Source organism: Haliotis cracherodii, unplaced genomic scaffold (genome assembly GCF_022045235.1).
Source record: "Haliotis cracherodii isolate W230 unplaced genomic scaffold, xgHalCrac1.p SCAF_18, whole genome shotgun sequence".
NCBI lineage: Eukaryota > Metazoa > Mollusca > Gastropoda > Lepetellida > Haliotidae > Haliotis > Haliotis cracherodii.
The window spans coordinates 476,395-489,346 of NW_027266273.1; the positions used below are offsets into that span (position 1 = coordinate 476,395).

At 38.0% G+C, this 12,952-nt stretch overlaps 1 protein-coding gene across 1 annotated transcript in view; it reads right to left on the reverse strand.

The window, feature by feature from the left end:
- Nucleotides 1-12,952, reverse strand: part of LOC139465989 (uncharacterized) — a 232,491-nt gene that overhangs the window by 161,773 nt on the left and 57,766 nt on the right. The window contains exons 2-11 of the mRNA XM_071248005.1: nt 11,751-11,825; nt 9,949-9,996; nt 9,235-9,403; nt 8,669-9,042; nt 8,057-8,104; nt 5,319-5,566; nt 4,345-4,651; nt 3,353-3,388; nt 1,833-1,871; nt 92-667 (exon numbers count right to left, since the gene is read on the reverse strand). Coding sequence (XP_071104106.1) covers nt 92-667; nt 1,833-1,871; nt 3,353-3,388; nt 4,345-4,651; nt 5,319-5,566; nt 8,057-8,104; nt 8,669-9,042; nt 9,235-9,403; nt 9,949-9,996; nt 11,751-11,820 — 1,915 coding nt within the window. The 5' untranslated portion in view covers nt 11,821-11,825. The remainder of the gene's footprint in view (nt 1-91; nt 668-1,832; nt 1,872-3,352; nt 3,389-4,344; nt 4,652-5,318; nt 5,567-8,056; nt 8,105-8,668; nt 9,043-9,234; nt 9,404-9,948; nt 9,997-11,750; nt 11,826-12,952) is intronic.

The following is a 12,952-nucleotide window of genomic DNA, read 5'->3' on the forward strand; positions in this document are numbered from 1 at the left end:
AATGAAAATCAAGAAGTATTCATCCAGTAAATTCAACTGAGGTTATGCCACAGTGAGCAGTATGATTGAGAGCTATCCCTTCTTCACTTACAGGCATTCACGACAGCACCAACAGTTTTCTTGACAGCAGGGCCAAGGTTGCCATACTTTGGAACATATGTGGAGTACGAAGCAGCTGGCTGACTTGCTGCACTTCCAAGTTCCCTTCGGTTTGCTTTCCCCAGACCAATAGTGAATATCTGTGTTCCAGCTGCCTTCAGCTTGCTGGCTTCGGCAATGAAACCTGCAGGTTTGATATTGGTTCTTGTGTCTGTTATGAGTATGACAGCATTTGGAACACCTGGACGGTCACCCTTAGCTGCAGAGAATACTTGTGTTCTGACAGTGCTCAGAGCTTTTCCTCCATCAACCTTTGCAATTCGCTGCCTTGGACTGATTGATTTAGTGATTGCAGAAAGCACTTTGGCTTTTGAGTTATGCTGGTTGAGATTAAACATTGTTGTGACTTTCCTTCCATAGTTTACAAGTGCCACTCGGACAGCTCCTCCATCTATATCAGCATTGCTCAGTAAGCTCTTCACAAATCTGATGAAATTGGATCTGATGTCCTTTGGTTTGGTTGATTTGCCAAACTGGTAGACAATAGCAATATCTGCCTCTCCACTATCTGAAATAGGTCAACATTTGACTGTCAGCATACAATATGATTCAACACTGACATGATAAACTTTGTGACTATAAACCATACAGAACTCATATGGTAAGAAGGTCACAAAAGAGTTATTTTCACAGAGCATCAGAAGCTACTTAAGGTCAAATAATAGCAGGAATGTGATGCTTCAAGATAACATGAATGAAAGATGTGTCCAAACTGTATGACTGAAGACACAGAAGGACACTACAGTCAAAGAGAAAACTTGATGTCATACTTAATACATGAGAAACATGAGGATTTATAGAAACTTACACATGATTCGGAGAAGGGAAGAGAAAGGAAAGTGATCAAGAGCCTTGAAGAAGACTCTCAGACATGTGCTGATTCTTGCTGTTTGAGCTGTACATTTGGGCATATTATAACAACTGCTACAGCAGTGAGTATATGTAAGGCAAGACTGAGAAGAAGGCACTGAATTTGTAGGATGTAGTATTGGGAGATGACATTGCTGTCAGTGCCCCAGAGTCAGAATGATCAGGACTGATGGGGCTGAGCATGGGACCATGATGAAACAACAGATGGATGTCCAATCCAATTATGATGGTCATGATAGATGGCAATGGCATATTAGCCATAGTTAAGAGGATCTTGTCAACAAATATTATTACCAATGGTCAGTTGGGAGAAGTGATAAGGAGGACGTGGTGGTATCAGAATGTCAGGTTTGAGGCTTTGGGACAGATGGACATTGATGAAATTGGAATTTCAAGATGGAAAAGAGGATGGACCTGGGATGGAGATAGGATTCGAGCTGAAAATTAGGGTTTTGGATGTAGATGGAGAAGATAATCTGAATGGGGTATAGATGGCTTTTGGGACTGATAGATGTTAAGAAGATGGGGATTGACAGTAGGGGCTGCTTCCTGCTTGGGTCTTGTAAATTACATTTAGGGATAAGCATTGTGGGATGAACATTAAAAGAATTGGAGAAATATAAATTGACACGAAAAGTATCTTGTGAGATTGAATTGTTAACATTTTAGGCATATGGGACAGATTTAGGAGATGGGACGGGTGCCTGGATGGGAATGAGCTCGTGGAGTGAGGTTGGGGAGTGTCGGCATCAGAGTGTGAATAATGGGAGAGAACACATTGTCTTGATAAGACAAGTACTCACTTGCAAGAGTTAAAGGTTCATCAGCACCTGGAATGTCCTCTGAAAATAGGTAGCATATATGCATGACACATATACAATGTCCTCACCAAGCTACCATCACAAAAAGTATCACATAAAGACTTGACACAAGATCTGGCATATGTCACATGTGGGAGTTTGCCATTTTCCCTGAACTCAAACTAATTTGGGGGCAAATGTCAAATGTTTTCATAGTTAATACCAATAATTATAAATACAATAACAACATGCTGTGCACATGCAATACATTCGAGAAAACACATGTATTTCACAACTGACAAATCAAAATGCCATTTAACCTGCAATAAAAAAGGAAAACAACCCACACATTTCAACATCACAGTATAGTAATTCATTACATAGTTTCATGTATAGAAAACACATCTATCAGAAGAAAGGTCAGGAAATTCACGAAGTGTTCAGTCAACTATCACAACAGAAAATTTGCATGCAAAAAGCATTTGTGGTTAGTAAACAGTGTATGATAATAGTACAATATATCAAATACAGAAGAAACAAGAACATTTGCCTATGACATATAACACAGAACAATACTTATCATAATATCTTCAGCATAAACCATTTTGCTTACAGATTCAACCTTTGTTCACATGTCTTACAAAATGGTGAGCAGCCTACTACCTGTAATTCTATGGATATCAAAATCACAGTGCATTTTGCACCTGGAGTAAAATAAACCACTCAAAATTTGCTAAGGACCAAACCTTTGACTACAGATGACTACTTTAGTCTTCAGCAAATGTTGTGTAGTCTATGTGACCAGTGGCAGTTTATTAGGCAGTGAGTCCCCCAAATTACTTAAATTATTCAGAAACTATGGCTTATGCCTGAGATATTACAGTTTTCTGAAAACACTAACAGACCTCTTATATACACACTGATTGGCATAGGAAATTATGCATCACTTTTAACTTTCTTAAAAGTTGATAAATGTATCTGTTAATCTAATCATATGTATATTTTAGCTAATATATTGCTATTTTAGTTTTCAGTTATCCTATGGAGATTTTATCCTTTGAATGGTAATTTTAGTGTTACAGAAACAGAAATACCTCTATCAATCTCTTTATTACACATAATACTGCGAATAATTGTCATCTCCTTACATAATTCATAACAGCAACAACTGAGGTCATGAGTGTGAATGAGTATTGTCTGTGGGAGTGCAAAGCTTGGGTAGGAACATTTCCATGAGGGAAAGCCACGACAAGCTGGGAAATAACATCCACAAAGGTACCGGTAATGGTACGATAAACGCTGACTCATATTTACCTGTTCGTTATTTTGTAATGTCTCACTAATGTTAACCCTTTTTAATACAGGATTATTATATTAATTGTCGGTCAATGATTTTCAGATATAGCCCTCCTATATAACTGTTTTCAATTAAAATATTTGATTCTCTTTCTAAAAAATCCACAAAAAAAATCTGGTTAAGTTTATGATTTGATATGTATGCTTCAACATGCATCTCCGTTTACCTGGATTTGATGTCACCCCAGGTGGTCCATCTCTCACTGAAAAAACGAAGTTTGAAAATATGAAAAAAGGAAATGTGGGTGAAATTTGTTGATAGATTTGGAAATCAACTGCAAGAAACAAAAATAAATACCGGTAGTCATGGGTCTCTGTAGCTAACAAACCAAAGTAATTAACAGACTTAAAATTTGTACGATTATTTTCCTGACAATAATACTGTGTTCATCTGTGAAATATACATATAACAACCAATGTATTGAAATGATCAGAATAACAATTATAGGTATTCAGGAATTGCTTGAAAATGATCGAAGAGCGTGTCCGATGTGTTAACTCTCATTCCACAACATTGATAATGATGTAATGAAATAATGTTTAAACTGGCATTTTAAATGTGATCCCACTATAGCAGTGGTGGACCCCATTGGTCAAATTCTACTTGTTCACAGGTCATTTCAGACCAGTAGATTAAGATTTTCAAAAGTCTTGGGGTCGTGTTTATTCCTGTATAGACCAACACAGACCATGATCTAATTTATATGAACAATATTGAAAGAGATTATTGCAGAATAGACTTTTAAAAAATGTCAAGAAGACATTTGTGAAAGAATAAAAATTGGTTTACTCTAATTGAGGAAAACAAATGATGAGGGGAAAACTAGTTTAGTTGGCCTGTGAGTAATGGAATATCATGAGAATATGTCAAATGTCCTGCCTGAGATACAAACTTTAATCCAGTGTGAGTGGTGAATGAATCCTTTGGAAACAATTTATGTATTAAGGAATTGATATTTGTGAATAAGGACAGTTGTTTTAGACAAGACTTTATGTCCATTTCAGTTACTTTTGAAAGCTGTGATACATTAACATCATGTTAAGTGGAAAAGGTAAATAAATGTGGACTTGCTTGAAGTGGGATACATATGAGTCAATGACCGATATTACATCTGGGAAAAGTATGAGTAATAACTCTAAGTTAATAACACAAACTTACATGGCTGAATCTGCTCCACAAAGTCATCCCGGGCTGAGGCCAACTCCCCAAAGTTGTCCAGTTCATAGTAGTTGACCCCTGTAGCAATAGCCTCCAGTTCATCCGGAAATTCAAGATTGAGACCAATGGCGTAAACAAGGGCACCACTGTTCTGTAGATCCTGTGCTGCCTGAATGGTGTTGGCGACATCAATGTTGGAGTTAGAGTCAGTGACAACAATCACCATATTAGGCACCTGAGGTCGATCACCTGCTCTTCTGTTGAACATTTGCTGACGTACCAGGTTCAAGCCTGATGCAGAGTTGGCCTGAAATAATATTTCAGAGTCTGAAATAACTTGGATTATTAATCATTATTTTTCTTTGAAATAACATTTTTTTGAATGCATTCGAATAAGGCATCCAAGTCAGTACCAGAATTACCAGGAGTTAATTCCTGTTCCTAGTACACTACAGCAAGTAAGTTTAACTAATCGAAATCGATGATAAAAAAACACTTTCAAGATGTTTTAGTTTTACAAGTGTCCTATGTGAAATCTATATAAACTGTGTCTCAATTCTTTCACAAGGCCTCTATAACCATGACAATGTAGTGGGAAGGAGTGTGTGACAGATTGTAGCTTTATGCTGCAGACTTGCAATATTTCTGCTCGGGTCACGCAATCCTTTGGCTGACTGCAAGAGCAATTCCCCTGCTGGGACATGATGACACACAATCAATCCAGTAACAAATTGTAACCACCTTACTCCATAAGACTGTTTCCATTCCACGTACTGATCACTGATGTCCTCCACAAAGTGAGTGAATGAAGGCACTCAATGAAGATGGTGGTTCCAAATCCAAATTTTGAGTTTTATGTCAATGTACTTTTAGTCTCATGTTAGGCAAGGGATTCTTGGTACTCAGATGGCATTGTAAGAATAAATGAAATATAGCATTACTGAAACATTTGCACTAATTATTCAGTATCCCACCTGTCCATCACGGTAGTTGAAGTTGATCCTGTCAATGCCGGTCATGACATCCTGTTTTGAAGCATACTGGTTTAGATTAAAGACTACTTCTGCATTGCCTCTATAAACAGCAGCTCCCACTCGCACTGCACCAGAATCAATATCTGCTCTGAAAACTGACGACTTGAGGAAGTCCAGAACTTGACTAAAGGAATTGCGCTGAATCTTGTTCGAGAAGTGAAGTAAAAACACTAGATCCAGTTGATTTCCTGTAACAAAGATGTTTAGTGAACAATCAACAGTGCAAAAAACATAATTCAGTACCAGTGGAAATATAAAAAATTATCTTTCATGGATTTATTACAGCTTTTCCACACAAGGTCAGTCGAAATAAAAAATTATTTATTCATATGAAAGTCATTCTGCTGTCGGGTTAAAACTGCAGCTGGCTTCTTGAATCACTGATGTAGACATGGAACTTATATATTTCAGTTATTATTGTATAAGAGGAGTCTATATTACAATATCAAAACGATATTTTTATGTTGAATTTATTTCAGTAGGGGCAGGGGGCCTATGAAGTGAAAAAATATAAAATGTGTGGCCTTATTAGAAATAAATTCAACTGTCAGTAGTTTTGAAACCTTATACATGTAGGTTTGGATTGATTAATCTTTGTCTGTAGGTGAGGTGAGGTGAAATGTGATCTAACGTCGTGTCTAAGATTATTGCACTCTTAGAGCTACTTGTACTAGTCTGGAATGATGTTGATTTTATAGTGCTAGCCCACTGAGATACCATGCCACATGAATACCCCACTCAGACACAGTATACCGACTCCAAGCCAACCAGTCCTTGTTTTAGCCCCTTAATGCTTAGCACCAGGCAGGGTAAATCAAGTACCATCTTTTAACCACTTTTGGTATGACAGGGCCGGGGATCGAACATTGGACATTCCGCTCTCCGGGCAGACGCTCTACCACTAGACCACGGAGGCTGTTTGCCTGTAGGTAGACTCATGTAAGACAAAGTCCGTAGCGTAAACATTATGAAGGAGTTTCATCCATTTTACCTTTTGACATAGCTGATAATAACGACTGATAACAATCCACACCATCGTCAATAAACCTGGTCAGCCTATTGACCATCTTTAGTCTCTTTAAGTTCTTTAAGAAAAGCATGGGACACTTAGGCATTTTGTTTCTGACACAATTGTACCAAAATGTGGAATAAAATTGAATTTGTGATGTCCTTTTATCTTCCCCTGCAAATCTGTTTACTAATTCCAATAATGAAAAAAGTCCTTTAAAGGGCAAGTTCACACGGAAATGAACCATTTTTTCTTGTACTTTTTCCACATTAAAAGTGTTAACATAGAAGTGTCATAGACAAAAATATAAAAAACATCATATTTAATTAACATATTTTTTGCACTAAAACGATTTATATTTTTCACATTTACCAAGTGTTCTATTTCCATAACAAAAACACCATGGCTTATGCCCCTTGCAATATGACGTCATTGGTGCCAATTGATAAACATTATGACGTCATCATGCTTTGTTAGAGCCGCTTCACGTGGTGTAGGTACAGTTTTGTGATTCTAGCATCTCAGATGCCAGCCAGAATTGTGTTATGCTGAGTCACCCTGCGCCCGAGTGTGTCGTAGACCATGTTGTTTTACCGCAAACTGTTCCTTGATATCTTTTGCGTTGAGAATAGACAGGGGCCCAGTTGAATTGGCACCAATTACGTCATAATCTAAGGGGGATAACTCAGGCCTATTTCGCTCGTAAAACGAAGGCTTCATAACGGCATATCACTTTCACACTATTGTGAGCTTCCCACTTTCACTGTGAAAAAAATGAGTGTATATTTTCAAACACAGATACTAACTAATTCTAAAATTGCGTTTTGTTTAGAAAAAGAAAGAAAGTGATTTTTGCGTGTACACTTCCCCTTTAAAGTAACATATTTCCTGTATTAGATGCCTGTGTGTCTATTAATTTCATGCAAGACATTGACCTGATATCGATTAGGGGCCGGGTTACCTTACTTCCTTCCGAATCCAAAATTCTACAATCATAAGAGTACATTAGCAGGAAAAGATCCTCATAAATCGCCAACATTTCACGGTATAAATTTGCAAATTCTTAGCTTGGTCATTCATCAGAGACCCAGCTTTACAGAGGAAATATGGCAGGTCAAAAGAGTCAATGCCAATAAAAAAACCCTCCTTTTCATATTTAATTATTTCATTTGACCAACAACAAAAATAAATCAGAAATCACTGAATTTTTATTTCATGTAGAAAAGAGGCCATAACTGGAAGATATTCTGCTGTGGAAGACCCCCCCCCCCCCCCCCCCCCCTTCATTTGCTTCTTAATCTGTAGAAATTAGAACAACCGTGCCGATACCTGTAAAGATATTTATACGTGAGTCCAACGTGATTCAAACATGCATTTCGAAACTTCCCGCATACATTTGGTAGCGGCTTTTGGCAAGCAGGCGACAATTATTTTTTTTGTCAATTGTGCAAGGGAGGTTACTCTTACTTGCAAAGCTACTTCCAAGTTGGAATATCAATTGAGCTATTGTGACACAGATTACAGAGTTCGAACACAGAGTTACAAATATTTTCGAAACGGCATATTAGTTTCTTTTACTTGTTATCTTTTACAACATAACTTTGCAAAATTAAAATAAAGATTCATTAGTGCATATATGCCGATATGCATATTAGGTAAATACACAAACCTTGAATTGAGCCTGATGCACCGCCATCGCCGTTACCGCCTTTCCCACCTAAAACAGTATTGTGATCAGTAACTGACAGTAAGTGTGAAAGAACTGAATCAAAACTAGCTGTGTAAAATAAAACAGTAACATTATAAGTAACACACAAAGTATTCACTATTCAATTGAGCCCGAAAGAATTCCCACATTTTACCAACAAGCCCAAGTCAAAAACAAGTCAAATCCTAACATGGCGTATAAATGTACTGCAGTACGAAAGAAATTTTCCAATATGTTCAAGATAAAAGTTCAAACTGACATTGTTTTTACTCTATTTCCACGCGGAACCGCCTGGATGAGTTAAATTCTTGTTTGAGAACGACATATCACTACAACAGTGTGCACAATCAATGAATGATGCTGTTACAGTTTAGCGTTAACTTTATCCTATTATTTTTCATCCTAAAACAGACGCCGTCCACACTTATGCAGTCAGACATAAAACATATTTTTCGAATATGCAAATAACGATACAAATGAAACCTTTATGAAACGAGAGATTCGGTAATACCGGATACGGTTATTAACAAGGATAGTGAGGCTATTGACCTCGTAGAGCAGAAAACTACGTACATATTGTGGAGTAAACTACGTCACTCATGAAGGCGAGGTCAGCAGCATCGTTGATGAGAAACTTATGGTCATCTGCTGGGTCTGTCACAAGTGTGTCGATCTCCCCTTCATTTTGTACACCGACACCAACGGCGGCGATCTTGATCCCTGCAGCCTTAATTTTTTTGGCTTCGCCTGCGCTTCGTCTGGCCTTGACCTGTGAATTGCCACCAGTCAGGAGGAGGACGTACTTTTCGGCGTCTGCGCGGGCACCCTTAAAGAACCTCTGTGTCTGGATGAAGGCCTTGGAGAAGTCGCGACGCCCCCTTTCCTGTGGAGCCGACAATATTCCCCGCTGGACCGAGTCCAGAGTCCTGAACTTGCCGAACCCGAACCTAGGAAGGAAATGGTTGTTATGTCGTTGGTTTGGTTGTAACAATCGTTAGCGTGATAAAAAAAATCCAACTAACAATAAGATGCATATAACGCCTCTTTGAACAGCATTGCAGTTACATTCATACGTCCCAGTTAAATGTGTGAGGAGAAACCGATGAATCCGGGTGGGGGTGGGGGGTTGTAATACGTACTTATTTCTTGCCCTTGAACTGGCGCCTATCAGGCCGACTCTGACGTTACCGGTATCAACGCTGGCGAACTCAACGACATCGTTAGCAAACTGCCTGAGAGCAGTGTAGACCGTTGGTGGAGCTGCACTATCTAATATTATCACCAGGTCAATCTTTGTCTGTCCACAGCCTGGTGAGATAAAACATGAAAGACATTGCAACATTCCGCATTCTACATTTGCTACAGGCACAGTCAAACGAGGATGACAATGTCGGACATAACGAAACATCGTGCAATAACGAACGCATCAATGTTTGGTGTCTTGCCATACATGTCTAATGTATAAGATAGCCACGGGTTGCTCACGTACTTGTTTATTAGTCTTAAATCTTCTGGCAGTGCTAAAATTTCGAATTTCGAATATACCGAATTCATGTTTAGTTCCCATGAAGTTCCCTTTTATTACTTTTACATTTGGATCTCCTGAGTAAAAAAAATCCAGAATCTGGACAGTTACTGTTGCGACGTTTGTATAGAAATATAGGCATTCGTAAAGTGTGTAAGTCTGAACGATTTCACTGGGAACGGTACCGTCAGGATTAACAACATCGCACAGTAGTACCTTTTGTAAGGATGTGGTCCACATGTCAAATTTGAGAACATTTATAATTAGAACATACATCTGGAAATGTAACTTTCTATTTACACTTTGGAAAGGGTTTAGTTTAACTCACCTGAAATTCCATTTGGCACAACTGGCAATGTCCCCTCAGGAAACAAATCTGAATCGAAAATGAGGACGCCGGTTTTTTCAAAGGGAATATTGAAACCTCAAATAAAGTAGTCAGCAAAATACGTAACTGTATTTTTTAAATGTGGATAAATCATCTAATTTAAGGACCCTACAGCCTCTCTTTGTAGAAAGATATATTCCTGACCGCTCGGGTTAATACTGGGAGTATGTCAAGCTTACTGAACTAACAATTCTGATAGGAGTTGGTTGATGTTTATGATTATATACAAACTCATTATTTCAAAAGCCCGTATTCCTGCTTTGGCTGTCCTGGCCTCTTTGCATGTTTAACTTGGAAGATAACCCTTTGTGCTTTGAAGTTTGACGTAGTCCTACTGTAGATTACATACTTCTCAGACACCTTTTTTATTAATTTGGAACCGAGTGTTTTAGCGTTCTCAGTAGTGTTCCCCCGGAAGATAGACGTTTCACTGCATATGAAGTATGATTATGGAATACAATCAAATTTGCTTTTGATAAAAATAAGTTAAATTTAATGCAACGTAAGTTTGGGTGGTTATGTCGTTTGCTTAAATTAACGCCGAAAGCTTCGATTCCCACATAAGTAGAATTTGTCAAACCCTTTCAAGGTGTCCACCAGCCCAAATAATGCTGGACAATTGCGAACTATTGCCTAATAAATACCATACTCACTCAAGACCAAAAGTTAAAAATAGTTAAAATAATTGCAATGAAATCTCGTTAAATCGGATGGCACTGTCCCAAGCTTAATCGTGTGGACTAACGAATTATTGTTCTGATTAATTATGTTTGTGAATTTGGAAGTCGCCTGGAAAATGTGCTTTGCCGACTGAAGACGTCTGTCGAACGTCGCAGCTTCATCTTCATTTTCGGAAAACAAATGCGCACCTCACTATGCCAACTGGCTCATGGAACTGTTGAAGTTGTCCTTGGCTAAAATACACTTAATGTGAAAAATGTCTGTCATGCTTTTTGGGGGCAAACATATTTATGTGCATAACGTGACATTTTTCAACTGTGTCAACATTTGTATTCCATTACATTGACATACACCTATCGTTAATAAATCCAATTTTGTTAATTCATTGGCATAAATGTGCATTTATGATCCCATCGTGACATTGGCAACCGTTACTCTCCATCAAGGTAGCATTGTTTAGGCATCAAGTCCTTGAGAAGTGACCGTCATGAATTTCGATTGCAACTGTTACAGCAAAAGAAAACTGCCCGAGCAGCGTTCATGATCCCGATATCGTGGGAAGACGACCTCCAGCGGAAACTAATTCTAACACTTGAACTTAACGTTCATTCTAACCCAAATAGGAATTACCCTGATTGTTTACAAGGATGGTTGAATGAACACATATATGTGCTGGAGTCGTCCTGCTTCCTTCATAAACAGACAAGACCACTCCAAATCAAGTATTTGTTTAGTGGCCTAAACAAGATGTAATGAAAGCTAAAATGAGTTTAAGGAAAATAACTTATGCGATTAATAAATATAGTTGTTTTGTTAGTAATATGATTAATCATTTGCTACTGACAATCTTGGTGTATTTAGTCAACAAATAACATAAGACAAACTGACCGTATGCAATTTAAGAATGCGATTAGCTTATAAAATAATGATAGATGTTAAAAAATTGGATTTAAAGTGAAAGCGCTTGGTTGAATGAATAAATTCTCAACGCGACATAATATAAACAAAACATTGTCCAGCGTTATGAAAGTTAGATATGTAAAACATTGCGTGGTACTTACTGTCCTGGGCTAGACAACAAGCCAGAAGCCCCAATATCACAGTCAGCAAATGGCGACACATTGTTGCCATTCAGTCTGAAACAAAGAAAAACATAATTAACATTTATGTAAAGTAAATATTTTGCAGGGGAGAGCAGACCAAAATAAACAGCTGATAAGAATGTTGTTCATTGGTCGGTCTGACATTGACAATTCGAAAACTGCATGCAAAGGAAGTTAAATACTCTGAAATTGGATACCTGTGAATGTGTAAACATATGTATGTTGATCATAATTGAGAGATAAACTCCTTTATCTGTAAACACTATCCACCAAACCGCGTATGTTTTGAAAGATGTGGAATGTAATCAGGAATTCGTTTTAAAGGATCCGTGTGTAATGTGAAGCGTTCGTAAAAGTACCATCTGGTAGCAGTCACAATACGTGAATAAGACTATGTCAATGGTTTACCAACATGCTGCGTACTATATATATATAATACATGAGCACCCAAACCATATCCAAATATCAAACCCACTAAAGAATTAAACTAAATCCGACACACGGATGTCCCATTTGAACACCATGTAAGCTAGGACTGGCAAGTTCAAATGACATTTACTGTATGCTGAGACACACATTCAGCTTTCGAACTGAACTTTGCATGGTCATATAGAAAAACACTAAACTAAAATAAAGGCCCAAAGTCAATAATCGTAAGAAAGGATTCATTTTACGATTCCGACTATGTCAATGATACAGGTCAAAATAAGTATTTGCATCGGACATAATTTCTGCCACTGATACATCAAATTGGAGGAATGTCCTCCACGTGTCTACCAAACAGCGATTTGACAGTTTTACTAAGGCCTTGAATGTTGTAACCCTGTTCAAACAACGTTTGGGTAAGAGTCGCATGGCACTCATTGAAATGTTCGGAGTAAGAGCATGCTCGATGTATCTCAAAAGTTGTGAAAGGCTGGAACTGTTAGAATATTGATCTAAATAAAGGGTACTTGACAGTTGGAAAGTTTGAGTTTTTCTTCTTGTCATATAGTCTTGTGCAGAGCTTTTTGGCACTCGTATGCATAAACAAACAGATCGGCAAGGACGGGTGTCCATGGGGATGCTTACTTCTTACTATGTCCCATAGATACGACAAGGAGAAGTGCTTTGGTTGAGATAAAACGGATGTATCTGAATATTGCTGGATAATATAACTT